At 39.8% G+C, this 27,620-nt stretch overlaps 1 protein-coding gene across 1 annotated transcript in view; it reads left to right on the forward strand.

The window, feature by feature from the left end:
* Positions 1 to 27,620, forward strand: part of LOC134654595 (cleavage and polyadenylation specificity factor subunit 6) — a 30,094-nt gene continuing 2,474 nt past the window's right edge. Inside the window, exons 1-13 of the mRNA XM_063510064.1 lie at positions 1 to 78; positions 190 to 390; positions 6,388 to 6,603; positions 8,478 to 8,592; positions 9,682 to 9,884; positions 12,725 to 12,790; positions 13,566 to 13,736; positions 17,884 to 17,971; positions 22,218 to 22,322; positions 22,711 to 22,805; positions 23,761 to 24,000; positions 24,474 to 24,682; positions 27,154 to 27,195. Of these exons, the coding sequence (XP_063366134.1) occupies positions 13 to 78; positions 190 to 390; positions 6,388 to 6,603; positions 8,478 to 8,592; positions 9,682 to 9,884; positions 12,725 to 12,790; positions 13,566 to 13,736; positions 17,884 to 17,971; positions 22,218 to 22,322; positions 22,711 to 22,805; positions 23,761 to 24,000; positions 24,474 to 24,682; positions 27,154 to 27,195 (1,817 nt within the window). The 5' untranslated portion in view covers positions 1 to 12. The remainder of the gene's footprint in view (positions 79 to 189; positions 391 to 6,387; positions 6,604 to 8,477; positions 8,593 to 9,681; positions 9,885 to 12,724; positions 12,791 to 13,565; positions 13,737 to 17,883; positions 17,972 to 22,217; positions 22,323 to 22,710; positions 22,806 to 23,760; positions 24,001 to 24,473; positions 24,683 to 27,153; positions 27,196 to 27,620) is intronic.

Below are 27,620 nucleotides of genomic sequence, written 5' to 3' on the forward strand. Positions count from 1 at the left end.
ATCATTGTCAAAATGGCGGACGGAGGCGTCGATATAGATTTGTACGCTGACGATATAGAATCGGATTTTAATAGACAGGTAAGCTTATTTTAGCAAACTACGGTATCATTGTTTATATTTGACAGTGAAATGAAACTTCGGAAAAAGTCTAAATACCATAGCGTAATACGAATGTGCGGCACGTTTCAGGATGAGTTCGGAGGTGAGAATGTGGATCTGTACGACGACGTAATTTCTGCGCCAGCATCGAAGCCAGAGGAAGGAGATGGACCGCCGAATGCCCCGCCGTCGCAGCATCCTCCGGAGGAGACCAACGGCAACGCTCCTTATCACAACTCGCACCACGGGCATCACCGCCGGGCACAGCTTTACGTCGGAAATCTCACTTGGGTTTGTACCTGATTTTATTCTATCTTAGATCAGTATTGTAAATATAAGACTATGTAGGAGTGGTAATTAAATGAAAATGTCATAGAATTGTATTTATACTGCGTCACAAATTAATGAAAATTCAGATGTTATTTTGTGCATTTTAGTATGTTGCTTGTAATTCGTACAGTATTATTATTTATGACTGGTGATCCATTCTGTTACTTTCGTAAAGAAATACATATTTCACATTAATGTTTTGTGTTAATATTAAAACAATAATGGCCATTTGGGACTGATAAACTTGTGATGATGCATTGTTAATATTTGAAAGCATTTCATTTGGTTACCTCTTCCTTCCAATAGTGAATGATTCTCATCGTGATGTTTTTTTCTGATGAGGGGACATTCACTGTTAATACTATATTATTAAGCTATTGTTTTGATGGAATTTTCGTGTTGGGGAAAAATACATTCAGTGACATTATCTTTAACCCTGTGAAGTAGATTAACAACATACTAAATTAAATCTAATGAATATAGTATAATTTATACATACATAGTTGTGTTAAAAAGTTGATCAGAGTTCACATAGTGATATTGATATGCATGATTGTAAGGTGTATTGATATAAATTTATTTGTCTTAGTTGAAGCTATTTTCATATGGGTTAAAGTAATGCTATGTTTATAGGAAGCAGAAACAAGTTTTACATTTGAAGAAAGCATTTTTGTTTTTGTGATTAACATAACTTCATAGGGCATGCAAATATTTTTACTTATTATTTGTAAACAATAGCTATATCAAACATTGATTAGTTTTAGTTATTAAAGTTCAAATCATTACCTATATAAAAGTGTGATGAACACTTCTGTAATTATTTATTTTAGTGTACAATAACATAGGGTAACTTGCCTTATCATTACACTAGTGGCGGGCCTAGAAACTATGAAAACTCGGTGACAAATGTTAACACATTCACTGCCAGCCAAAAAACGGCACACTACTCCAGAAACCGGTCATCTATAGCTGCGTATAAAACAACCCGCCGGCAGGGTTGTCCGTTGTCATCTGAGCAAAGTTCACGAGCGCCCACCAGGTGGGTTCCTGGCAGTGAATGTGTTAAGGCAGGTTCCCTTAGGATAAAAACTGTTGCATAAATGAAGTGGCCAGTATAACTTGTTTTTGCTTTTATGCCTATGTCCGGGAATAAGGGATGTTTTTCACTGAAGCATGGCTTAGGTATATTGTCCCTTTTCAAAGTTGCCAATAATATTTTAACATCTTGTCACTTGAAGCCTGATGCATAATTTTTTTACAACTTATAGGTATTATAAGCCGGTCTCCTTCTAACTAAAGAAGTTGGCCAGAGGTGTCCGCTTATGTGTTGTAAAATAATATGGAAAAGGCACTCTTGGTGTTACCAAACTAGTCAGGCAGACAAAAATTGTTTCAATGACAAATAATGGTGGCTACACACACAGATTACATAGTACAAGAATTGCTTTAGTTGAATTAATTTTTTACAAGCAGAAATGTCTGCAAACGATGCTATTAATTCTTGATGCTTTAGTTGAGTTTGGTAACACCCTAAGACATTCACTGCTTTACATCCCCGTGCAGTGAGAGTTAAAACAAATATGTATTTGCACAAAAAACTCTGGGTCATATGAACACTTAGGTTTCAATTTATCTTTTCTCTTCTTGAAAGTGAATGTCAACCTTAAAAAAACTTCACTGATACTGGTTTTGACTGATATAATACCAATATTTGATGCTCTTTTGAGAAACGAACAGATAAGTTATGTTTTTCTGCGTCTGTATGACCCCTTTATGCGAGTAATTTATGACTTTGCCCAATATCTAGAAAATAATGTACCATTTGTAGAAAATCAAAGTATAACATGAATAAAGATGTAAAAGACAAATTTTCACTTAACAATAGCTCATTTCCGCCAAGAATGTAATATTATCAATTCGCAACTTCGGATTTTTGTGATACCTACAGTTATTTATTTGTTTTAGGAGTTATTTTCTAGATTTGGCACTAACTTAATGTTCTTGCCTGTATCAGAGATTTCAATGAATCTTTGTTTGTACTTATTTTGTGTGCAAGGATTATCCTGAACTTGTGCAAATCCTATTATTTTTTATTATTTTTACTTATAAAAAATAAACATTTCAATAAAGCATTATTGATGCATAATTTTAAGAGAAATGCAATGCCTTGCAGTACTTATGGCAACACACTTAATTGACTATTGGTACACCTTGTAATAATACCATTGCCTCAAGGTGGCAAATGGTTGGTGACAGTGTCATGATGGTGTCTCTTATGTGCACCATGCAACATTTTTGCTTAAATTATGTCTAAAACTAGGGTTTTTTTGGTAGTAAACTATGTTCTAAAATACCATAAATATTTAACTTCAATGTAGTCATTGTTTGTCTGTGGGTTCTTCATACATTTAGACTTAACTTGCCGGGTGGGTTAATTGTTTTTTTTTGCTATAATATCTATACTAAGAAAGTATATAATACTCGTTAGTGTTTATAACAGACTGTATATACACATTTATTTTGCACTTATACAATGACTAACTTTAGAAAAATTTTACTATGAATCGAACATTCGTAATATTCGTACTTATAGAAATTGGCACATAATTTTCAATGATACTACTTATAGATACTTTAGAACTCGTTTTTTTTCTCAATTTAACTTTGTGGTTACTTACATACTACAATAATGACTCATTATGATAATTGCTATATGTATCAAAAAAAATGTAAAGCAGATAAAAATATGTTGTCCTATACCTAGCAGAATTGTATAAATAGATACCTAAATTCTTAATTGAAGTAATCTCTTATCTTAAATATTTCATTAGAAATATGACATGCAAAATATTGTAGTTGCAGTATATTTTAAAACATTTCAAATGAATTTGCAGCTAAGACTGTTTTGAAACACTTCTAATGCTAATAGAAGAGATATTTACATCTTTATTGTCTTGATTTTTGTGATAGTAGTTTTATTTTGAAGTTATATAGATGTTTTAGGAAAACCAATTATCGTTATAGCCTAAATTGTAGACAAATGTTTGTTATGTAGGTATGTTCATGGCATGATTTGCGTTAATAATACTTGTCTTTTTTCTTTCATATCAATTTAATAATTAATAATAGGTATATGTATATCTTTTTTTAAGACGAGTTGATTCACGTCACGAAATTCAAATACTTTTAGTATTTCGTTTTATATCGCACCTACATAAATAGTATATATATATATATTACGTTTTAAAAATTGTTAGTCTAACTGACTTTTCTGTCAGGTACAATCAAGACTGAGAGATCATCCATACAATTAAAGTTTTCAACACACTTATGTTTCTGAAAACTTTGATTGTGCACTTTTTCTCTGTACCTAAACTTATATAACACTAGTAAAATTAGCAGACGCAAGGAAATTACATACTTAAATTATATTCATAATATAATAATCAATTAGTTTTAGGTTTCAACAATTCGGTATAAACCTCAACATGAAGTTGTAAATATCTCTAAAATTAAACCTGGTTTTGACACTATTATAATATAATAATATTATGGAGTTACCAAATCTTTGTCCCTGTTTGATACCACAAATCTTCACAGGAGGATTTTAATTTATTCGATGTATGTATATATTTATTTGGCCATGTAACCATATTACAATATTTTATTTCAAAATGTTACACACAATCGGTTTAGTGATCAACCACACACAATGTTAACTGAATCCTTCCATCTATTCCAACCGCAGTTATAAATGTCGGTATTTCTCACCAATAGAGTATTATACATCGTAGTTGAAACTTGTTCACTAATTTATCCAGTTACGGCTTATTTACTTTAGACAATTTGTGACACATTTTAGGTTAACTATAGAATTTAACTTGAATTTGACCAAACTGTAGGCCTAGCACAAGAGGGGAGCGAGATAGACTACCCGTCTTTTTCTGACTGTATTAATTAAAGAGGGACGGGCAGTCTACCTCGCGGGCGTGATACTGTGAAATACTGTCGCGCCAATCGTGTGCTAGCCCGGCTGGAATACAGATGTTATCTGATACTACATAATCAACATTGGATTGGGGACAATTTTTATTATGCTCTCATACAATGTTTTTTGAGAGGATGAAATGCTTTGCCAACCTCTGGCCAATGGCCGGATTGTGTGGAAAGTATTGACTTAAGTTTCATTTTGTAGGACAAGCATTAAAAATCTTTAGTTTATGATTTTCCTGTCTTGTATTTTTCCACTGTTTCTATCCGTTAACTAGATTAGGAGTATTTTATAAAATTCAACATGCCACCAATCCAATGTACCATCAGCCGTAAATGTGCATGGCGAATTTATCAATGAATTCATTCATAATTTCTCCATGCAATTTCGCAGCTCACTGTATGTGTGAATCCTGAAATGATGATATAGATAATCTAGGAAACTGCTAAATTATGAATAATCTATTTTAGTATAGATAAATTTGCCTGACACCCTGCTTATATTTTATAGAAAACAAAATCTTGGGCGCTCTAAAATTTACTATTATTTTGTATTAATTTTTAATGATAAATCACAAAGTGTGACTTCGAATTTGCCTAAAATTTTGTTTATATTTTATGACTAATGTTTTTCCTTATCAGGTTGTTCATCGAGGTAAGACGTTTTACTGCTTGATTTACGTAGTTGATTGTCTTATTTTATTTATAAATTATATTTGATTATTTTTATTATGTTGTGATACTTGATAATATTTGCACTGATCTGTGTTCATGTTCCTTTGTACCTTCGTAAGTTGTGTAGGATGGGTGTATTGGGTGTGGATTATCGAATCTTGTATATTTTGTGACTGACGGAAATGATGTCGCGCTTGTATTTACCAAACGTTCTTCTAATGTTTAATCATACAATTACTTTAAACTGTTGATCTTGTTTGTATTGAACATTGTATTGTTCAACATAATTATATTGGGTGCCTCGACGAATCAAAGACGCTTTAATAACCGGATGTTAGATTTTTCCTGACAATGTTACAAAAAATATTTCCGCGAGTTAAATGTAAGTATTGTAAGTGACAATATATGGAAAGAGTTCTATCTAATGGCATAATTCATGTTCAAAACTTGTTATTCGAGCAAACATTCTGTGATTTATGACAGGTTATTATAATTATTCAACTTTCTCTTGTAATAGTAATACCTAGCTACAATTAAAAATCGTTTTCTGTGCGTACTATTTTTAATGCTGTACAAATGTGTAAATTAATGATTTATTGAGAGAATTTGACTTATTAATACTAATTTTTTAATATTATTATCTTAAAGAATTGGTTAAAAATGTCTGTAATTATCATTGTTTCAAGGAACTAGTTCCCTCTTATTATCCTATTAAGTGGAGGATTTCCTGATTAGTCTAGTTGTTGAGGGCTTAGCAGCTGTGGACTGCTTCATTACTAATTATATCAGTAGCCTTGGTAACAATCTGTGATATGACAATAAAAGACTGGTTACATACAAAACTGTTTCCTTTTCTCCCAGCGTGTCCTCTTGCGGATAAATTTAGGCGTCAAATTATTAGGAAACATAAGGCCGATTACACCAGCAATAGTTACAATAGTAATAAAACATAGCGGCGGCTTTAATAGTTGAGTGTCAGGTTTTTTGATGTGGGGATTAGCTTGCGCTTCTGATACCCGTTATTATTCTCCATTCGCATAAATTTAGTTTAGATCTGCCAACATTCGCAATTCCAATCTACATCACTAGCAAATAGGGAACCGAAAATTAGGTACATATGCAAGATTCGTCTTACGTCTATTAATATACGACCGTGTTTGCGTAATGAGGTACGTACTAACGTATTTGTCTACTATTTATCATTATGCTGAGTCATCACGTACGTATTTCACATTCACTGGTTTTAGGTAACTGTTGGGTGCGTAGCTTAGTTTTGGATACAACTTTTTTCAGTGGGCAACCGACCAAGACATAGCGAACGCGGTCGCTGATGTGGGTGTGACCGATTTCCAAGATGTCAAGTTCTTCGAGAACAGATCCAATGGCCAGTCCAAGGGCTTCTGCGTCATTTCCCTGGGCTCTGAACCGTCTCTCAGGATGGTCCTGGACCGTCTGCCAAAGAAAGAAATTCATGGACAACACCCGGTTGTCACTCTGCCTACTAAACAGGTAATAGTTATTTGTTTTACAAGAGGGCAAAGTTGTTGTTTAACCGCTTGTGCTAATATTGATACCCGAGCAAGCGAAAGAGTCCAAAATTTAACCACGAGCATAGCTAGTGTTTTCTAAAAATGGAATCTTGAGCGTGTCAAGGGTTAAACAAAATTTGCTCCCAAGTGAAACACAAAAATTTTCACCACACCAAACCGAAGAAAACATTAACAGTAAGATATCAAACAAAAATAAACCAAATCAAATACAAATGAATGTTATATGAAATTATCATTCAAAATCATCATTTAAAAGTAAATTGAACCAGCAAAGATAAGAAAAAAATTCAAAATTTGCATTTGATTACTTTGCCTCACATGTGAATAAAATGCAACTTTGCTATCGGTTTTTGAACAATCAAGAGAGCCTTTACCAGTTGGTGTGGTGAAAATTAATGATAATAAAACTAATGTAGCATGACTAATGAAGAACCAATTAATTAACAACGTGGTGTATTTTAATTGGGTTATATTCTCAGTAGTTACCACCAAAATATTTTAATGTTCAATATTGAAAAAAATCGTACATAAATATACATTGGATTATTTTACCGTCGACAACAGATTCAGTAAGATGCTCTAAAACTGAAAGTTTAACGGTACAAGTATGAAATACTCCTACACAAATCTGTTTACGAGTAACTATAATCAAAATAGCCACGAACACCAAAAATAAGAGCTGTTTTTACACACACATAACTGAATCACCTACTGTGTCGTCGTAAAACATTCCAACTTCATATTTATCTATCTTCGTATTATCAGTATTGTACATTAGAATACTTTAGTCGTCACTAGTGAGTGTTTAGATAGGCCTCATGATGATGAACTAGTGATTACTAGTGAGAAAAATAGTACGTTCCCAGTAATTACCACTCAACTCACTGGTTGGATTTTTTTTCTTAGCTGTACCCAGTGGTAAAAGGCGAGATAAATATTCCTAGCTGTCACCAGTGGTAACAGGTGGGAACAAGTCATTCCAAATCTGTCTCCACCTCGGTCCAATGGGGCGGGGAGAGATGACAGTACCTACGCCAACTACGCTGCAACACTACTTGTCAAATTGAAAATATCCCGACTTTACAAAATAGTATGCCTCCACTGGGTTTCAACAGCAGTTCCGCTTATGTCGCTTTACGAGGTGAAATGAAATGTAGGCGTGCTTTAAATATAAGTATTTGAAGATCACAACGCTCAGTATTCCACTTTTCAAACCACTCGCCACGCTCGTGCTACAATTTTGGAATCTTTCGCTTGCTCGAGTATCATTAGTACGGTGAGTTTAACAACAAATTTGTCTCCTTGTCAAACAAATAACTAAAAAAATGTAAATAAATAAAACCACGTGACTCAAGTCTTTCAGGCTAGCATATAATATACTATACAACGGTTAATCTTGATAAACTTTTCTATCTACTGTTATTGGTTGAACGACTTACATAGTATGTGACTACATGCATGTTTAGTGATTATCAGCTGGTGGCTTAGCGTACTGCTTCCAAACTGGAAGTCGTGGGTTCAAATCCTGGCTCGTACCAATTGGAACTTGATGTACGAAATATTTGATATTTTATTACATATATTCGACGAAGAAATACGTAGGAAAAAGCACCAGGTAAGTATACCTCATTGGACTTCTCTGGGTTATAAGGTCAAAATAGGTATTCACAACACAAATTCATGAGATTGCGTTGCCAAAGCGAACCCTGTGTGTTCTTCAGGACGCTAAGATAAGGAGGAATGACATCCGCAATCACTGAAATAAATGAAAAAAATATTTAAATTAATTGTTACAAGATGTAGGACGTCGTTCAGAAGATGGTTGTTTTTCAGGCGTTGAACCAGTTTGAGAGTCAGTCTAAGACGAGGTCCACGCCACCCGGGCCCAACAACCCCGGCATGCGCGGGCCTCCCCACCCAGGCGGTCCGCCCGGACCGCATCCAGGAGGTAACTATCCACTTACGATGTTATTCATAAACGTCTGCTAAGTTAATCAGCTGATGATCGTCGTTGTCTATGGCATAAAGACGGACAAACGACGATTATCAACTGATTAAGTTAGCAGCCGTTTATGAATAACGCTATTATTACCTATCGACATAAGTAGAAGGGCGAATATTCAAGCGTTCGGGTCAAAGGTTTCCCAACCTCTTTCATAATACTTACTTTAATTTCTACTAAGGCGGAGATGAGACGTGCTGGAGTCAACCAACAGCATTAGTTCAATTAGTTGTAATCCAGCAGAGAGAACCGATGTTATTGGTTGGTTCGCGCGCGTCTCTCATCTTGGCTTCCGTGCAAAGACAGCCTTGACTCAATGTGGGCATTCATGGTCATAAAAGTTAACTGAGCAAAAACTTGCTGAGACGACATTCACGAAGGAACGCATTGTTAAAACTGATTATTTACCGATACACATTTTATCTAGCTAGAAGCCCTAAAGCGAGTCTTCAAAAAGCTAGGGCTTGTCGAACAATTCAGGGTTTCGTGTCCTACGGTAAAATATGCGTCAGCCCCTCAGTCAACGACCGGACTCAAAAGCATGAATTATCCGTCGAAAGGGTCTCTATTGTTTCCCAAATAGTTTTAAGCCATAATGTATTGTTTGCCCGCATTTTCGTTAGTCATAATTGATTTGGTTCAGAAACGCGTCACTAATGTCACTATTCAGGATTGCCATAAAACAAACCTAACCTAACCTATCTATAGGATAACCTAACGAAAATCCTGAAATGTTCAGGATTCAGTTTTATGACTAATGATAATATGACAAACAATACATTATGACTTAAAACTTTATGGGAAACAACGGGACCCCAGTGTAGAAACATATTTGTGAATGCACTGGCGCCCTTTGATTTAGGAGTTGGCAGCTTTCAAACGCTATTGTAATGAATAATACTGTTACATTAAAACACATTAAAAGACGATGATTCGAAACCGAAAAAGAGTAATGTTTCAGTCTCTGTAGTAGGACGTCACACGTAATTTTGGTCCGTTTCTAAACCTGTCATTGAAGCAAACGTTACCGCCTAGATTTCTTCGGCCCCGGCCCCAACGGCCCCGGTCCCAACGGGCCCCGCATGATGATGCCGGGCGGCGGCGGCCACCACCAGATGCGCGGGCCCCCTCCCGGGCCTCCCCACCACATGCAACACCAGGGCCCGCCCCCGCACCATATGCAGCACCAAGGCCCGCCGCCGCATCAGGGGCCGCCGCCGCACCGCCCACCAATGCAAGTAAGTGAGAACACCCGCAGGGGGCCTAGCCGAGATGACAATCGTATATCCTAAGGCCCAGCCATACAAATGCAAAACCCATTTGCTACTGAAATTTGAACCTATAGTGCAGGGAATAGAGTTGATTTTTATTTGTCTGAAAATTTTAGGAAACGAAGGAATTGCAACTCTGTTCCAATTGAATATGGTTTAAATTTCACCGAACTGAAGAAGAACTATAGGTAGGACCTTGGGCCTTCACGCCAATCGAAAAGCAAAAATGTATCGGGACGCAACGAAAAGTGACGTGATCATTTCCATGCATTTAAGTTTTGATTGGCGTTTTCTATACGTAAACGATTGTCTCATGGCTAGAGCATGTCACCTGTTCAGTGGCCGAAAATCTATCGCAAAGCGATTTCGCGCTAGGACCTCTGGAGTTATGTTGATGAATGATGAAGCACCACAGTAGGTAAGTTAATACAAACCGCGTGATTTAGTGTCAGCGCGGTTACCGAACTGAACAGCGCTAGTCTTTTTGAAACTTAGGTGGGTGAGATCAATAAATGTTTTTTAATACAGTTGCTCAAAAAGTGCTATTTTACGTAGCTGTTTAGCGTTCGCAAAGTTGTGTTTTTGCGAACTAGTGCTTTTTACTTTTTGATTTTTTTTAAATTTAATTCAGACCGTAATCGATACGTCCACACCAAAAAGTTTGGATGATCAAAAACTTTATATAATTTTTATTTTGACATTAGACATATAATACGTACCTACAAAAAGTATTGTTACACGATATAAAGTAAACATTTATTTGTTATTATAAATATAAAATGTTACGATATTTCACTAAAATCTTTTTATAATTTGGCTGAATGGAAAACTATCATTGCCGCGTTGGCTGTCGTTAACAGAAAAAATGAAAAATTAAAAAGTAAAACTGGTGCCATACCGGCGCCCGCTACTTTCACTTAAAAAATAATGAACTTAAATCGCAACTTTAAGAGTGTTTTTGTATTAAATGAGTTAATGTGATTAATTTTTGCATTGTAAATCAATGCTGAACGTAGTTTATAGTGCTGAATAATATACAATATCATTCCAGTTCAAGCGAAAATTCGTAACTGTAACTGTAAGTACTCGTGTAACTAATAATATTTGTTTTATTGTGATTTTTTCGCAAATGTATTAAAAAACGTCGTTCAATGTACGTGTGAAAGTGTTATTATTTACTTGTCCCGTGTCTTTTATTCGCCTTCGGGACTCGTAAATAATAACACACTTTTCACACTTGCCTTGAAATGTACTATTATCGGTCAGATTTGAATACTCGGATACATTTCGGATCGATTTTGTCCATCGCACTTATATGTAAATATACCGTAGAACATGAGGTGTTCTTTATTTTGGAGCTATTTGGGTTAGGATGGTATTCCATTAGTCCTATATCTTGGTCCAATGTGTATTGCGTCTCACTATCTCATCAAGCAAAATGTGAGACGCAATTACACATTGGACAAATAAATTTGACAGGTGGAATGCCACCCTTAGCCTTTAAAACTAATGGATGTCTCCAATAGCACCAGAGGCGGCCGGTAGCTATGTGTTATGGGTGTTCACTCACAATAAAAAACGAAAACTAAACCTACACATTCAATTAACCGTCGCAAAGTACCTAGATGTCGGTTTCCGTCCACCCGGTCATTGAACTCTCTCATAGATTTTCGGTATTACGAATATCTTGACGACCGATAGACGCCAACTGCAGTTCATTTTACAAATGGATATAATGTTTTTATTTAAATTTTATGGAAAGTGCTAAATTGTTAACACACCTATTTCGGTCCAAACAAACTCACCGCACTTCGCCCGCGCCCGAGCCAAACACAAAACATAATACGAGTATATACTTAAGTAACACGAAAAACAAAATAAGCTGCACACAACACAACCACGGTGTTTTTGCATATTGATCTGATTTAAAAATATATAAGTTTTTGTTTTTGACTAACATTGTTACGAACGTTCAAGGTCGTCCATAATTTAACTCGAGTCGATTTTGTGAACTTTTTCATATTCTCACGTTAAATTCATAATTTTTAAACACTTCACAAGAAACAAATTATGTGCTTTCACTGTTTAAACTCTTGTTTCATTATTTATTATGAAAAAAAGCCAAAATTGCATTCCCGCCTTTAAAATTGACTAAGGTCTGTTTAGAAACAAGTGACAACAACATCAACATGGCGCGCGGGATGCGCGCGCAAGGTCAACCGGGCTCGGAGCGCCGCGCCGCACCGATTTTGCCTGTTCCCTCATAGAAAATTATCTGTTTCACGCGCGCAGCTGTGTTGAAACTTCTCTTTCGCTCTTATTGAATTTCCTATTGATCGAATGTACTAAATCTTTTTCCACAGGAGCGCAATCCAAAGCGCTCCGCTTCACGCGTTATACCTTTGATTTCTATGAAATTACGCCGAGTAGGTAGTGGTAAGCTGTCTATAAAATAAACTTATAATGAATAAAGGTTATTATTTAATTGGTATTGAGTTTTTTACGATAGATCTTAAATAGTAATATATTAAATAGGTGGTATGATTTCATTTTGATTATTTATGGGAGTGCACCGCACAAGCGCTCCTTAAGGCGAGCCGCGCCCGAATAGCACATTTCTTAATCAATAATTTTAGACGTATTAAATGAGCTGCGTGGATATAATGTTAACAAAGTCACTTGAGAAGGAATCGAATTCTTTAAATTCACTGGGGTTTGACTGTTTTTTTCTATTATTATAATTCGAATTCTCTAACAGAAAACAAATCTATTTATGGGTGTTACTTAATACAATGTTACAAAACCAGCAGGGTCCGCCGCCTCACCACATGCAGCACGACGGACAGGGACCGCCGCACAGACCCCCAATGCAGGTGTGTGAGTGTGAACAGTACAGACTGTCAGAAAAGAAATACCTGACATATTCCTAACATACGGTAACACCAAGTGAAATAAACCTGGTAAAACATGGGTTAAATGGTTTGAAAAAATCAAATTTCCCGCAAGTTTAGTTTAGGAAAAACTAGGTCAAAATAATGGGACAATTTTGAAATGTTTTCATTTAAAGCCTTATTAAGAAACGATACAAATATGTGTCAGATTAGTTTTGAGAAACAGACAGAAAATTATGCAGAATGCATTTCAGTCGCGGAAGATAATTTAATAAGAATGACGGCAGTCCCTGTCCTCAGAATATGCATGCTCTTGTTTTAATAATTATCTGCAAAACAAATGCATGCATACAATCATTCCTGTATCTTGACAGTTCTATAAGCATTCCAGTTACATGCCGTAAAGCTGCTATACTTCGTTTTTTTTTAGCATTAGAAATTTGGTAAACAATCTTGACGTGTCTTTTAATTGAAAAACACATTTTAAAAATAAGTTACGGTAAATATGTAACAATTATGAATCTAATACGATCTCTTATAGTCTTCTGCTTTCATAAGTATTTTTTAAAAAGTGTTTTTCAATTAAAAGACATGTCAAAATCGCTTACCTTCTTTCAAGTTATTTCTAATGCTAAAAAAAACAAACTATATATCCTGCACTCATAATCATGTTTCGCAATTTGTTGCTTATTATGCTACAAAATACATCATTTGGACAATATTGTTCGTTCACCTCATAATTTCCCCGTTTGAACAGTTCCAAGGGCCACCGCAGATGCAGCGGCCCGGGCCGGGCGGGCCCCGTCCGGGCCCGGGCCCGGAGTGGGGCCCGCGCGGGCCGCCGCACCACATGCAGCCGCAGGGGCCCCCGCAGCAGTACGGGCCCCCACAGCACCAGATGCCGCATCAAATGCCGCCCCCGCACCAGGTAGGGTTTAAAAAAATTAATAAAGTCGCACTGAGTGCAACTGAGGCGGAGTATATGGCTTGTAGGGATGGGCGTTGAGACAAACAACTAGGTTCGAGTATAAACGTATAATGCATTAAATAACACTTACAAGGCCTTAAATACTATAGTACCTATGCGCATGTATGTGTGTGGGTATGGTGTAGTATACACACTACACCTCCCCCCTTGAAGAAAAAAAAATAATTAAAATCTAAAAGTTAATCTATTTTTTTTTAGTATACAGTGGGCCACTCAGATAAGCTTAAAAAATATAAACTGCATTACAAAATAAGAGATTACATATATGAAAACACATTTATTACGCTATTACGAGTATAGCAGAAGAAGTTGGACTTAAATGTAGCAACAATGTGCTAAGTTTAATGTTTGTTTACACAAAAAATACAATTTACATTAACCTTAAACATGATGTTAAAAAAAAAATTATAATAAAATATTTTTGCATACGAAACATTTTTGTTAGTTAGTATTTTACATAAGTAACTAACCTAATAAAAATACACTTAAAATGTAACATTAAAATAATTTTATTTATATAAGAAACAATGCAAGTAGCTATATAATTATCAGAGTGAAAGTAAAAAAAATATGTTTTAAGATACACATGTAAAGAAAACTACAAATAATATATGTTAACATTAATCAATAAAAAAAAATCGTTTCTTTTTAGGTAGGTACCTAGTTTTTTTTTTCTTTGCAAAAAGAAATGTCTTTATCCGTGATAAAAATTGTTACTTACCTACTTTATGCATATTCATTTTATTTTTCTGACGTCAGTTAATCATTATAATTATAGAAGACTCATTTCAATAGTGCCTCTTAAGCGGGCATTACATACTTGTGACATGGGTACACAACGCATATTTCGTGGTCGGCCGACCTTGCAATAAAATTTATTTATTTATTGCTCAAGACACAAGGTATTTTTTTTTAAGCGCGCAAACATACTTTATATTTGTTCATTCAGCCAGTTCTTTTAACACATCCTTACATTATATCCTTCCATGTGTCCAAGGAGTCTCCACGATTGATGCTCGATCGAATCATGGTCAGACCTCCAAGGATTCCCTACCTGCCTTGTGTCTTGGTGTACCCATGCTAACCTAATCGCTCAAGGCCGCCTCTCGGGCCACCGAAGATGCGATTGGCATTTTTTTTTTTCAATTATTATCATTCATAATTTCCCAATCTTTACAACAAAAAAAAAACCATTCAAAATCGCAGACAAAATACTCATTCATTGAAAACTTTAACATATATAAGAATTTCAACAACTCTTAGTTGATCAGGCTAATCGTCCTTTGAAAAGCTTACATATATATCAGTTTTCCCAACAACAAATGCTTAATCGCCACCCAAAAATCTAACATATTCCATCATACCATTTATAACTCTAAAACCAAAACATTTACGTATTTATTTTACCTGTACACTACACCATTCTAAGTACACCTACAATAACAAAACATTTAACGAAACATCTACCCATATAATCCATCATTGAAACAAACCAAAACATTCTTTTACCAACAAAACTACCTATATTATCTCGATACAGTACCATCCCCATATATTTTACTCATTATTATAATGAAGCCACTTCGTAACTCTGTATTAATATGTCACATCCGTATTAAAATTTCAAGTCCGATACACATTATGATTCATAATAATAAATGTCTTAAAACCCAACTAAAATTATCCTAAATTGTATACAATGTTAGTTTAGTATAATATGTATATGGTTAATAGTAGGCACATATTGCGTCGCATTCTTAAATTTTAAAATATAAGTGTGCTAAGTGTTAAGTACTCTTTAACTTGTAATATTACAACAACAAAAAAAAAATTTTTGATTCAAAACAGTGCACGACGACTATGAAATTTGAGATGTAATAACAGAAGCTACATACCAATTCCTTATATGTGAACACGCGCCGCGAATGGCGCGCCTCATTTGTAGGCTATGACAAATATTGTATCTAAGTGTAGAAAAGTTCTATTGTTAAGTTAAACAGATGAAATAAAACACGAAATATTAAAATGAGATTAAATTACCTATACATTCAATTTACTTGGAGCTAGGAAACGTTATGAATATGTGCCATTCCTTTAACCATATTGTTATTTCGTCATCAAGCATACATATTTAATAAAAAAAATAACACACATCACCAAAAACTAAGGAAATTATTATTGAGAAACTATATAAAACACTGTTTCAAAATCCAAGATAGCAATTGCTAATATTACAACCAACGAAAAAGAAATTTAAAATAACTGTTGAATATAACACGACGATTCCCCGAAAAAAAAAGAATGTCATCAACATCAACCGAGTCAACTGCTTATAACCTAAAATAGTCATACTGCTCCTGGCTTTCCCCAAATCTCTCAATTCCATTTCCGTTGTGGCGGGACCGTGACAAAATCACACGCCATTCTCCTCGACTCCATCTCCAGCAAGGTCACGTCTGGGTCCCGGGACGCGAACAAGCTCCCTGCTGCAACTTCCAGCTTCACAGGCTTTTATTAAAAAAAATATAATTTGTTTTATTTTAGTCCATTTCCACTTCTGATTTTTCGCCACTTGTCCAATTTTAAATATTAATATATGTATTTTAACACTTATACTATTTAGTTACGTCCACATTACACATAATGTTTATTTGTCGTAAAACACCAAACCAAAGTTCTATTAGTCTTTCAACCTTACACTTTCACTTTTTCTTGTATTAGTCCTTTTATTATATTACATTTTTTTTATTAACTTCCCCTTTTCATTCAAATGGTCCAATATTTTTCACCAAGGACAACGGCCATTATTTCTGGCTGGCGCAGCGCACCGCCAGTGCAGCACGAGGCCGCACTGGCAGGGTCGCCATGTAGGGATGGGCGTTGAGACAAACAACTAGGTTCGAGTATAAACGTATAATGCATTAAATAACACTTACAAGGCCTTAAATACTATAGTACCTATGCGCATGTATGTGTGTGGGTATGGTGTAGTATACACACTACAGGCTCTTATGAAGTATTCTATGGAAGTTGACTTGATTCACGTAAGGATTGTGTTGTATAACATATGAAAACGTAAGTTGTAGCCGGGCAGCAGAAGAATTCTTGTATGTAGTACCACAGCAAAACATATGGTTTTGCAATGCTATTTAAAATGATCACAATAAAAAAACTTTCTCGGTAAGCTGTTTAGCCATTCTTGTATCTTATATCCTTAGAGGGTGGGACCGTTACCTTTTTTTTACCTAAACCATACATTATTATAGAACTATATTGTTTGAATGCTTTCTGTATAGAACTATATTGTTTTAATGCTTTCTGTAGGCTTCCCACAGGAGCGCCGTGACAGTATGTCGACCGCGAGACAGATAACTCGCGCGCGAGATACTGTCGCCGCGCTCCTGAGTTAAGTTTACTGTAAACGTGTATGATAATGTAATAATAATGAGTATAGGCTAGATGACAAATTTTCATTTATGGTATCAATCAATCAGGTTTGTTTTTAGGATCAAATGTCTATATGGGACTCATTGCATTAAAGCAATACAAAAGTCAGAAATGATAGTCAAAGTCCGACAGTCGTACTTCACTCGCGAAACGCCCCAAACAAAACGCTATGTGAACGTGACGTCAAGGTCACTGAGATCGCATCTTGAAGTATGAACAAAACGAGAAAATTGCACTTTTGTCGGTGAAATATTGCGTTTATGTATATAGTTGATATACAATCTTTTTTTGGATAAAATGTGAGGAATCGAATGGTACTTACTTATTTCGTTTTTGAAAGTAAAAAAAAAACTTTAATTTTGAAACTTACAGGTGCTGTATTTTTGTATTATTTCCATATATTTTTTTAATATTTTGATAAATTGCTCATTTGCTATCTATTTTACTATACTTGGTCAACCAGATCTTGACAGTAGAAAAAGGCGGCAAATTTAATAAATGTAGGCGCGAAGGGATATCGTCCCATAGAAAATTTGAATTTCGCGCCGTTTTTTACTGACAAGATTTGGTTGACAAGATTTGGTTGACCAGCTATAGATTTTGTTATAAAATTGAACATGTGTCATCATCCCTATTGTAGCCGGGGCCGGGCGGCATGCCGCCGCACCACCAGATGCACGGCGGCCCGGGCGGCCCCGGCCCGCGGCCGCCGCTGCCGCAGCACCCAGGTATGAACGGTTACCCAGGTACGCACACACACCCCCTACTTGGCATGATCCCACCGGTTGTGGCTAACACGCACTGAAGGTTCGAGGGTATACACTATTTATTATATACACACACACACACACACACATAAATCAACACATATATATATATATATATATATATATTTTTTTTTTTTTTTTTTTTTAATTTATTTAGAACACAAACAGTCACATAATGCAAATGGATTTTTAGTACAATGTAGTGTACTTAACATACTTAAGAAACAGACCTGGAGGTTCATTAATGAGTAAATAATGTTAACATACATAATAACCGCAGAAAGAAAAAGAAATTTGAAATTATGAGCCATACCTACTTAAATTATATTTACCAGTCTTCAAAACAAACAGTATATATCCCGGAAAGGTGATTTTTCACCAGCTTACAGGAATTGTCGAGGCTAAAAAATAAGATAAAAAAATAAAGTTCGCGTTAACTAACTTTGTACAGAGTTTGATTTTGTAAGTGCCATTATAAACGTCGTATTTTCATATTAGACGACACATGTAGACATTTTCACACTGGCACTGCAACTTCTGTGTAGAAGTTCATACCTAATACATTTATATAAAACAGGTTTATTTTAGTAAATTAATAGCGAATTTAATTGGCATTATTTATTAAAATTGTATACTTAAGTTATAATTACTAACATGATGTCAGGTTTCTATTTGAATTTCCTTAAATATTGATCGTATTGTCCATGTTGTAAAACTTCATTTAAAGATATGATTTTGTTAGACTATAACTTACACAATGTACACATATTAATTTGGGTTATTGGTTTATAGTTATAGCAATCAAAGTACTAACAACCCACAATAGTTAACGACTTAACGCACGCATTACTAATAATTAATTACCCACATAAAATATACTTTGAAGTATGTATGTAGTTTACTTTCGAATGCACTTACTAAAGTAATATTTAATTACGTACTAAATAAAGCCTTAAAGATCTTGCTATTAGTGATATCAGTAAATGTGATGCAAGACTACAGATACCGGTTATATGAAATCTTGCGGTTTCAAAAACGAACATAACTTTACTCCATCTTTTAACTGACATGTCTAATTCTTTAGCACTTATCATTATATTCATTATTTTCAGTAAACATTGCGTCAAATACTTTCTATAAGTTTACCATTTAGCCAAGGCAGTCGGTAAGAAGTTGACCGGTTGGATGATTTGTATTATTAAATCATTCCCATTTATTTGGGGTCGATTAGGGGTCACAAACCCGGTTTCACCGAAATCGAAAAAACTGGAAAAACCGGGTTTTCAGCCATTTGCCAAAACCGGGTTTTGACTTTGATAAAACCGGCTTTTACGAGGTTTTCGATTTTACAGTTTTATTAACATAGTTTAATTATTTTTATGAGCAACAATTACTGCAGAGTTTGTTATTATACTTAGAACAACACAATACATTATACGAAGTTCGTATACGTAATTTATAAAAAACTGCTTACTATTTTCACTAAATATCCCTTAATTTCCTGTACTAGTAGTTTGTAGTTTAAATAACATTTTAGTAGGAACGCTCGTTGATCTCTAGTTAAAAATGTTGATTGTAGTAATTATAACAAACAGTTTTCTTCTTCTTTGTTCCTTCAGGTTCTTTTGCCTTTGTTAGAAATGGCTAAGAAAGTGTTGTTCCTATCTGTCCAGTCCATGATCGCCTTCCACATCAGATTTCTCATATCCTCAGCTGATGTAGTGGCCGCAACCAAATCAAATCCCTTGTAACTTACCTCATTTAGCGAGTTGAGTATTACCTATCAGTGGTGTGTGTTTCCTGAAGGAGGACTATGTCAACCCCGTTGTCACGTAATATTTTTCTCAGGCATTCCGTTTCAGAATTGCTGACCATGAGGTTAAAAACTTTATTGATGGAATTTGATGGTCTTTGTAAAGATAGAGTAAATAGAAATGTCGTGGAAGACTGAATAATAAAGCATTGATTCTAAAAATACTTGCTTATTTTCCAAATTATATGTAAAATCGAAATCACCGAAAAAACCGGAAACCCGGTTTTGCTTTTGCACAAAAACCGAAAAACTTCGGTTTTGTGACCCCTAGGGTCGATGTAGCATATTTTTCTCTTCCATATATACCACGTCGTTCGTTATCTCATCATTTACCTGCTTTCTTTTCTATTTGTATTAGATATGTTGAGGATATTAAGTAGTTAAGCTAGTAGGTACTATAAGTTTACATTTTTACTATTTTTCATTTGTACCTCGATACAATTTGTAAATTAGGAAACTATAGGTCTATAAAGAAATCAATTTGTAGCTATTAGCTAAGTTGTTCATATGTTTATTAAAAGACTGTTTCTCAATAAAAAAAATTACATTGAAACTAGATTTCATCCTAATAAACAAAATTTCGCGCAACTTTTTTACCAACTGCCTAAGTTAAGTGGTACATCGATAGTAGAAATACAAGGTCATAATCATAATATGTCGGTTTGAAATGGTAGGATATCGTGATGTAGCAGTAACCTGTAGGGTTAAGATGGCCGGCTCTTTACGGTGGAATCACATCTGTCAGCATCGAGCCGCATTTTATATATGAGAAATTGCTCGTTAGTATGAAGATGCGTACGCATGCTTTCAGCTTTCCGATGCGTACGCATCTTCATACTAACGAGCGATTTCTCATATATAAAATGCGGCTCGATGCTGACAGATGTGATTCCACCCTTATCATTTGTCACCATGGCTGTCACGTTCTAACAAATATGTAAGTGACACATAGCATGACAGGTGATAAATACGAGGGGTATTCAAAATATTCTCGGTATGAGAATGAAAACAAACAAGTACGAAAAGTTTGATATTTTTATTTTTCAATATACTCCCCCCCTATGTTCATACACTTAAAAGATCGATCAATTATTTTTTTTAATCCTGCATAAAAATATTTTTTATCTTTGGTGTAAAAATGCTCCTCCACTGCCGCCTTCAATGCTTCATCATCGGAAAATTTATTTCCACGCAGATCCTTTTTAAGATTGGGGAACAAAAAGAAGTCGCTGGGGGCTAAGTCCGGACTATACGGTGGGTGAGTAACAGTTTCAAACCCACATTCAACAATAGCTGCCTTGGCAATATGAGCAGTATGGACGGGGGCGTTGTCATGCAGAAGCATAACACCTTTGGTTAACTTTCCTCGCCTCTTTTCTTTGATTGCATCCTTTAATTGACGTAGAATGTTAGCGTAGTACTGTCCTGTGATATTTACACCTTTTTCTTTATAATCGATCAGTAATACTCCTTCACAATCCCAAAATATCGTGGCCATGACCTTGCCAGCTGAAGGGATGACCTTGAACTTCTTGGGATGAGCTGAACCCTTAATGTGCCACTGCATGGACTCTTGTTTACTCTCTGGGTCATAATGATGAACCCAGGTTTCATCTCCAGTAACTATTCTTTGCAGCACCTCATCAGGATTTTCACCGCACAGGTCAATAAAATCGGAACAACAAGCTACACGCATGTCTTTTTGAAGCCGAGTCAGCATTCGCGGAACCCATCTTGCACTTACTTTTGACATATTAAGATGGTCATGGATAATATCATGTACGGTACCAATAGAGAGATTGGTTACTTGTGCTATAGATTTTACCTTCACTCGACCATCTTCAAATATAAGTTTTTCCACTTTATCAATATTTTCTTGTGAAGTAGCTACTACAGGCCGGCCAGGTCTAGGGTCGTCTTCAACACTCTCCCTTCCACGTTTAAACTCGCTTGACCACTTTTGAATGGTAGATAAAGAAGGAGCAGACTCACGGTAAACACAATCTATTTCCTCTTTTATGGTTTTTTGATTTTTACCCTGTTTTGTCAAGAATTTTATCACGCATCGATGTTCTAATTTAGTTAACATTGTCAATTCCCACATGATGTTCATGTTTGTTCAGCAATTGCAGAAAAACAAAAGAACATCTCGGTTCGAATTATACTTTTTTTTAATGTCAATGAATAAACCTTAGCGGCCAGTAACGTAAGAAATTTTAGAAGAGGTTGTAAGATATCAATACCGAGAATATTTTGAACGCCCCTCGTATGTAAGTGACGGATTGCATGACAGGTGATAAATATGTAAGTGACGCATAGCATGACAGGTGATAAAAATGCGAACATGATAGCTGGTCTGCACGGTGTAGTATATCGTGTTCTCCGTTGCCGCAGGCGTGGGCCCGGGTGCTCCGGCGCCGCACGTGAACCCCGCGTTCTTCAACCAGCAGCCGCAGCCCGCGCCCGGCCCGCAGCCGCCGCCGCAGCAGCAGCCCCCAGGTTAATATTACCTAAATACCATTATTTGGAGTGGTCACTATCTGTGTTTATATATGATGTACGATTTCGATGCGATTTTGCGTGCAGTGGTCACTGTCTATGTTCATATATGATGTACGACCTCGATGCGATTTGCGTGCCTAATAAAGGCTAAAGTTTTAACAGACAGACGGCGACAGAAGGTTCAGTGTAACCGACCCTAAAGGTTCTGTCACACAGGCGCGTTTTCTGGGCGGGGCGTGAGTGGGGCGTGAGCGTTTTATATGTAAAAGCAGCGCGCCCCGCTCACGCCCCGCCCGAAACGCGTCTGTGTAACGGATGCTTAAATGTGGTTTACACCAAATCGTATATCACCGTTAAAAAATCGCTGAAATTGTTGGTTGCGCAGGTCCCGGCGCGCCGTACGGGCACGGGCCGCACGCGCCGCCCGCGCAGGGCCCGCCGCCCGGCGCGCGAGTGCAGCCCTACGGCCGGCCACCGCAGGTATTATAACTTAAATTTTGTCACCTGAAATAGGCAGAGTGCCAGGAGGGGAGTAGACACCAAACTCAGGTTCCTGTATTATAGTTTATCTCATGACACTATACAAGTCACCACCAATCTCCTCTAGTAATTCTAATAATCCACTATATATACTGTTAAACTACGTGTCTTGAAGAGGAAAGCCCTTATCGGATGGAGAGGTGTTTTATCTGTCTATTAATTCGCTTAGCATCCACTACGTGGTTTACGTGTACATACGCATACTACGTGACCTACGTGTAGATACGCGCATCTGCCTATCACAACCTATTTATATATATTTCATGATTTTAATTATTTTTCATGAAATGTATCATGCATGCTCGCTATCAATTTCAATTTCAAATAGAGAATCTGATCGATCACGATATGTAACGATTACAGAAAGATATCATGGTGGGGTATCTACAGCGTTCTTGTGTAGTTTTCAATCTCATTAGCCACGAAAGGGTATAGCCGGGTAAGCATGGCCAAACTGCCCTTAGCGAAAAAAACAATTTCCTTTTACTGGATTATTAACCTATATATAAGTAGTGTTTTCACCAAATATTAAGCCTCAAATGCTTCAGTTCTTCTTCAATTTTTCATCTCAATTTTTTACTATTATTTTAAGAGATAATTCAATATTTTTTTTTTCAGAAAGCGACCTTAATTGTATATACAACATACCCAAATTACAAAGAAATCGGATTAGTACTTTGGCTGTAATAAAATAAAAATTATTTTTCTTTTTTTGCATTTTTTTTTTTAAATCTGAAGCATTTGAGGCTTAATATTTGGTGAAAGCACTACATATGCATAGGTTAATAATCCAGTAAAAGGAAATTGTTTTTTCGCTAAGGGCAGTTTGGCCATGCTCACCCGGCTATACCCTTTGTTGAGCTGTAATAAAGGTTGCTGTGATGTGTGTCCGCAGAGCTACCCGCCGAGCGCGGAGCCGGCGCGCGCGCCGCCGCTGGGCGCGCACGCGCACGCGCCGCTGCACGCGCCGCTGGCGCCCGCCATCAGCGAGGCCGAGTTCGAGGAGGTGATGTCGCGCAACCGCACCGTCTCCTCCAGCGCCATCGCGCGCGCCGTCTCCGACGCCGCCGCCGGCGAGTACGCCTCCGCCATCGAGACGCTCGTCACCGCCATATCGCTCATCAAGCAGAGCAAGGTCAGTTCAGCAGTGCCAGCTTACTAAGGTGTCGGGACGGCAGATTAGCTCTAACTATAGAAGCGTATCGTGTAACTATTTACTTTTTTTTCCCGGTGTGAACTTTGCCTTGTTTTCGACAAAGCCCGTTATGCTGATTAAAAGTGCGGAAGCCTTAATTTCCATAATTTAGAGTAGGGAAAAAAGGGTTATCTTATTACCTGATCTACTGTACAGCTAAAAGTCCTTATTTTTTACAGTGGTTGTAGATTCTGCAGATACGTAGTTATTCTCGACTCAAAATAGGTATATTTACGTATCCCATATAATTAGACTTTATTTGGACGACGCAAAACTGCGAAACAAGCAAAAAAAGCGCTGGCGCGGTTCCCTAATTTATACCGTCCCTATTCCCTCAATGTCATCACAGCATACATATTTTTAGAATTCCTCTACTTTGATTGAAAGTAACAACTTGTAATATACGCGCACAGGTGGCCCACGACGACCGCTGCAAGATCCTCATCTCGTCGCTGCAGGACACTCTGCACGGCGTGGAGACCAAGTCGTACAGCAGCACGGAGCGGCGCCGCTCCCGCTCCCGCGAGCGCGAGGCGCGTGCGCACCACCGCGCGCCGCGCCGCCGCGAGCGCTCCGCCTCCCGCTACCGCGACCGCTCCCGGGACCGCGAGGACCGCGACAGGTAAGGGCCATGCCGGGGCCACGCTGACGGCGTGGAAACCAAGTCGTACAGCAGCACGGAGCGGCGCCGCTCCCGCTCCCGCGAGCGCGCGGCGCGTGCGCACCACCGCGCGCCGCGCCGCCGCGAGCGCTCCGCCTCCCGCTACCGCGACCGCTCCCGGGACCGCGAGGACCGCGACAGGTAAGGGCCATGCCGGGGCCACGCTGACGGCGTGGAGACCAAGTCGTACAGCAGCACGGAGCGGCGCCGCTCCCGCTCCCGCGAGCGCGAGGCGCGTGCGCACCACCGCGCGCCGCGCCGCCGCGAGCGCTCCGCCTCCCGCTACCGCGACCGCTCCCGGGACCGCGAGGACCGCGACAGGTAAGGGCCATGCCGGGGCCACGCTGACGGCGTGGAGACCAAGTCGTACAGCAGCACGGAGCGGCGCCGCTCCCGCTCCCGCGAGCGCGAGGCGCGTGCGCACCACCGCGCGCCGCGCCGCCGCGAGCGCTCCGCCTCCCGCTACCGCGACCGCTCCCGGGACCGCGAGGACCGCGACAGGTAAGGGCCATGCCGGGGCCACGCTGACGGCGTGGAGACCAAGTCGTACAGCAGCACGGAGCGGCGCCGCTCCCGCTCCCGCGAGCGCGAGGCGCGTGCGCACCACCGCGCGCCGCGCCGCCGCGAGCGCTCCGCCTCCCGCTACCGCGACCGCTCCCGGGACCGCGAGGACCGCGACAGGTAAGGGCCATGCCGGGGCCACGCTGACGGCGTGGAGACCAAGTCGTACAGCAGCACGGAGCGGCGCCGCTCCCGCTCCCGCGAGCGCGAGGCGCGTGCGCACCACCGCGCGCCGCGCCGCCGCGAGCGCTCCGCCTCCCGCTACCGCGACCGCTCCCGGGACCGCGAGGACCGCGACAGGTAAGGGCCATGCCGGGGCCACGCTGACGGCGTGGAGACCAAGTCGTACAGCAGCACGGAGCGGCGCCGCTCCCGCTCCCGCGAGCGCGAGGCGCGTGCGCACCACCGCGCGCCGCGCCGCCGCGAGCGCTCCGCCTCCCGCTACCGCGACCGCTCCCGGGACCGCGAGGACCGCGACAGGTAAGGGCCATGCCGGGGCCACGCTGACGGCGTGGAGACCAAGTCGTACAGCAGCACGGAGCGGCGCCGCTCCCGCTCCCGCGAGCGCGAGGCGCGTGCGCACCACCGCGCGCCGCGCCGCCGCGAGCGCTCCGCCTCCCGCTACCGCGACCGCTCCCGGGACCGCGAGGACCGCGACAGGTAAGGGCCATGCCGGGGCCACGCTGACGGCGTGGAGACCAAGTCGTACAGCAGCACGGAGCGGCGCCGCTCCCGCTCCCGCGAGCGCGAGGCGCGTGCGCACCACCGCGCGCCGCGCCGCCGCGAGCGCTCCGCCTCCCGCTACCGCGACCGCTCCCGGGACCGCGAGGACCGCGACAGGTAAGGGCCATGCCGGGGCCACGCTGACGGCGTGGAGACCAAGTCGTACAGCAGCACGGAGCGGCGCCGCTCCCGCTCCCGCGAGCGCGAGGCGCGTGCGCACCACCGCGCGCCGCGCCGCCGCGAGCGCTCCGCCTCCCGCTACCGCGACCGCTCCCGGGACCGCGAGGACCGCGACAGGTAAGGGCCATGCCGGGGCCACGCTGACGGCGTGGAGACCAAGTCGTACAGCAGCACGGAGCGGCGCCGCTCCCGCTCCCGCGAGCGCGAGGCGCGTGCGCACCACCGCGCGCCGCGCCGCCGCGAGCGCTCCGCCTCCCGCTACCGCGACCGCTCCCGGGACCGCGAGGACCGCGACAGGTAAGGGCCATGCCGGGGCCACGCTGACGGCGTGGAGACCAAGTCGTACAGCAGCACGGAGCGGCGCCGCTCCCGCTCCCGCGAGCGCGAGGCGCGTGCGCACCACCGCGCGCCGCGCCGCCGCGAGCGCTCCGCCTCCCGCTACCGCGACCGCTCCCGGGACCGCGAGGACCGCGACAGGTAAGGGCCATGCCGGGGCCACGCTGCACGGCGTGGAGACCAAGTCGTACAGCAGCACGGAGGAATAAAAATAGTGGGGATCCGTTTAAGAACATATTCGGTATCGTGTTCTGATTAGGAAAAAGTAGACCAAATCAGAACAGTTAATGTTATCCTATTTAGAGCCAGTTGCACCAACCTCAGTTAACAGACTGATCAACGTCACGCCGCAGAGATCTATGCAACTTCCCATACAATAAAATTTAGCGAACGCTTTAACGGTGACAGACGGTTTGATGCAACCGATCCTAAATGTAAGATTTAGAACAAGTTAATATTCTCCTATTAAATGTAAGATTTAGACAAATAGAAAAGCCGTTCTGCTTACGACCATTGCATCCACCATGACATCGGATCTCAGAACACGCAACACATATTTTTTAGCAACCCATTAGAGTACACATAGAGTAGAGTAGTGATTTTTGTAATGATACATAATCACTTGATTACAGGTATAGGGAAAGGTCGAGGGAGCGTGATCGCGACCGTGATGCGTAAGTGTTCAACCCTCCGCCCTACCTTACCTGAGATATCAGTGGGTTTTAGTTTGTCTTGTGCATTACATGCTTTCATTTGCTGGGTTCTGCTTGCTTATGTCATGCGTACATCTATAAATTTCGGTATATATCATACGGGCCTCTGTCTGTCACTATTGTAGTACAACTATATAGTTTTATATGTGAAGATGACGAGTAACCATATTAGTATACGACAGATTACGGAGCATACAAGTTAATAGCGGCAATTCATTTCGTGATTTGGGTTTGTGGAGTGCGACTGCGCCATTTTCACTTTTTCCTGGCAGTTTCTGGCACAAAACCACGAAGTGAATTGGAAGCATAAAACGTCGAATCGTGAATGTAACTCTCAAACTACGAATATTCGCTGTGATATTTCGAAATAGGCAATACTTATATGC

This window comes from Cydia amplana, chromosome 15, assembly GCF_948474715.1.
Source record: "Cydia amplana chromosome 15, ilCydAmpl1.1, whole genome shotgun sequence".
In the NCBI taxonomy this organism is placed as follows: domain Eukaryota; kingdom Metazoa; phylum Arthropoda; class Insecta; order Lepidoptera; family Tortricidae; genus Cydia; species Cydia amplana.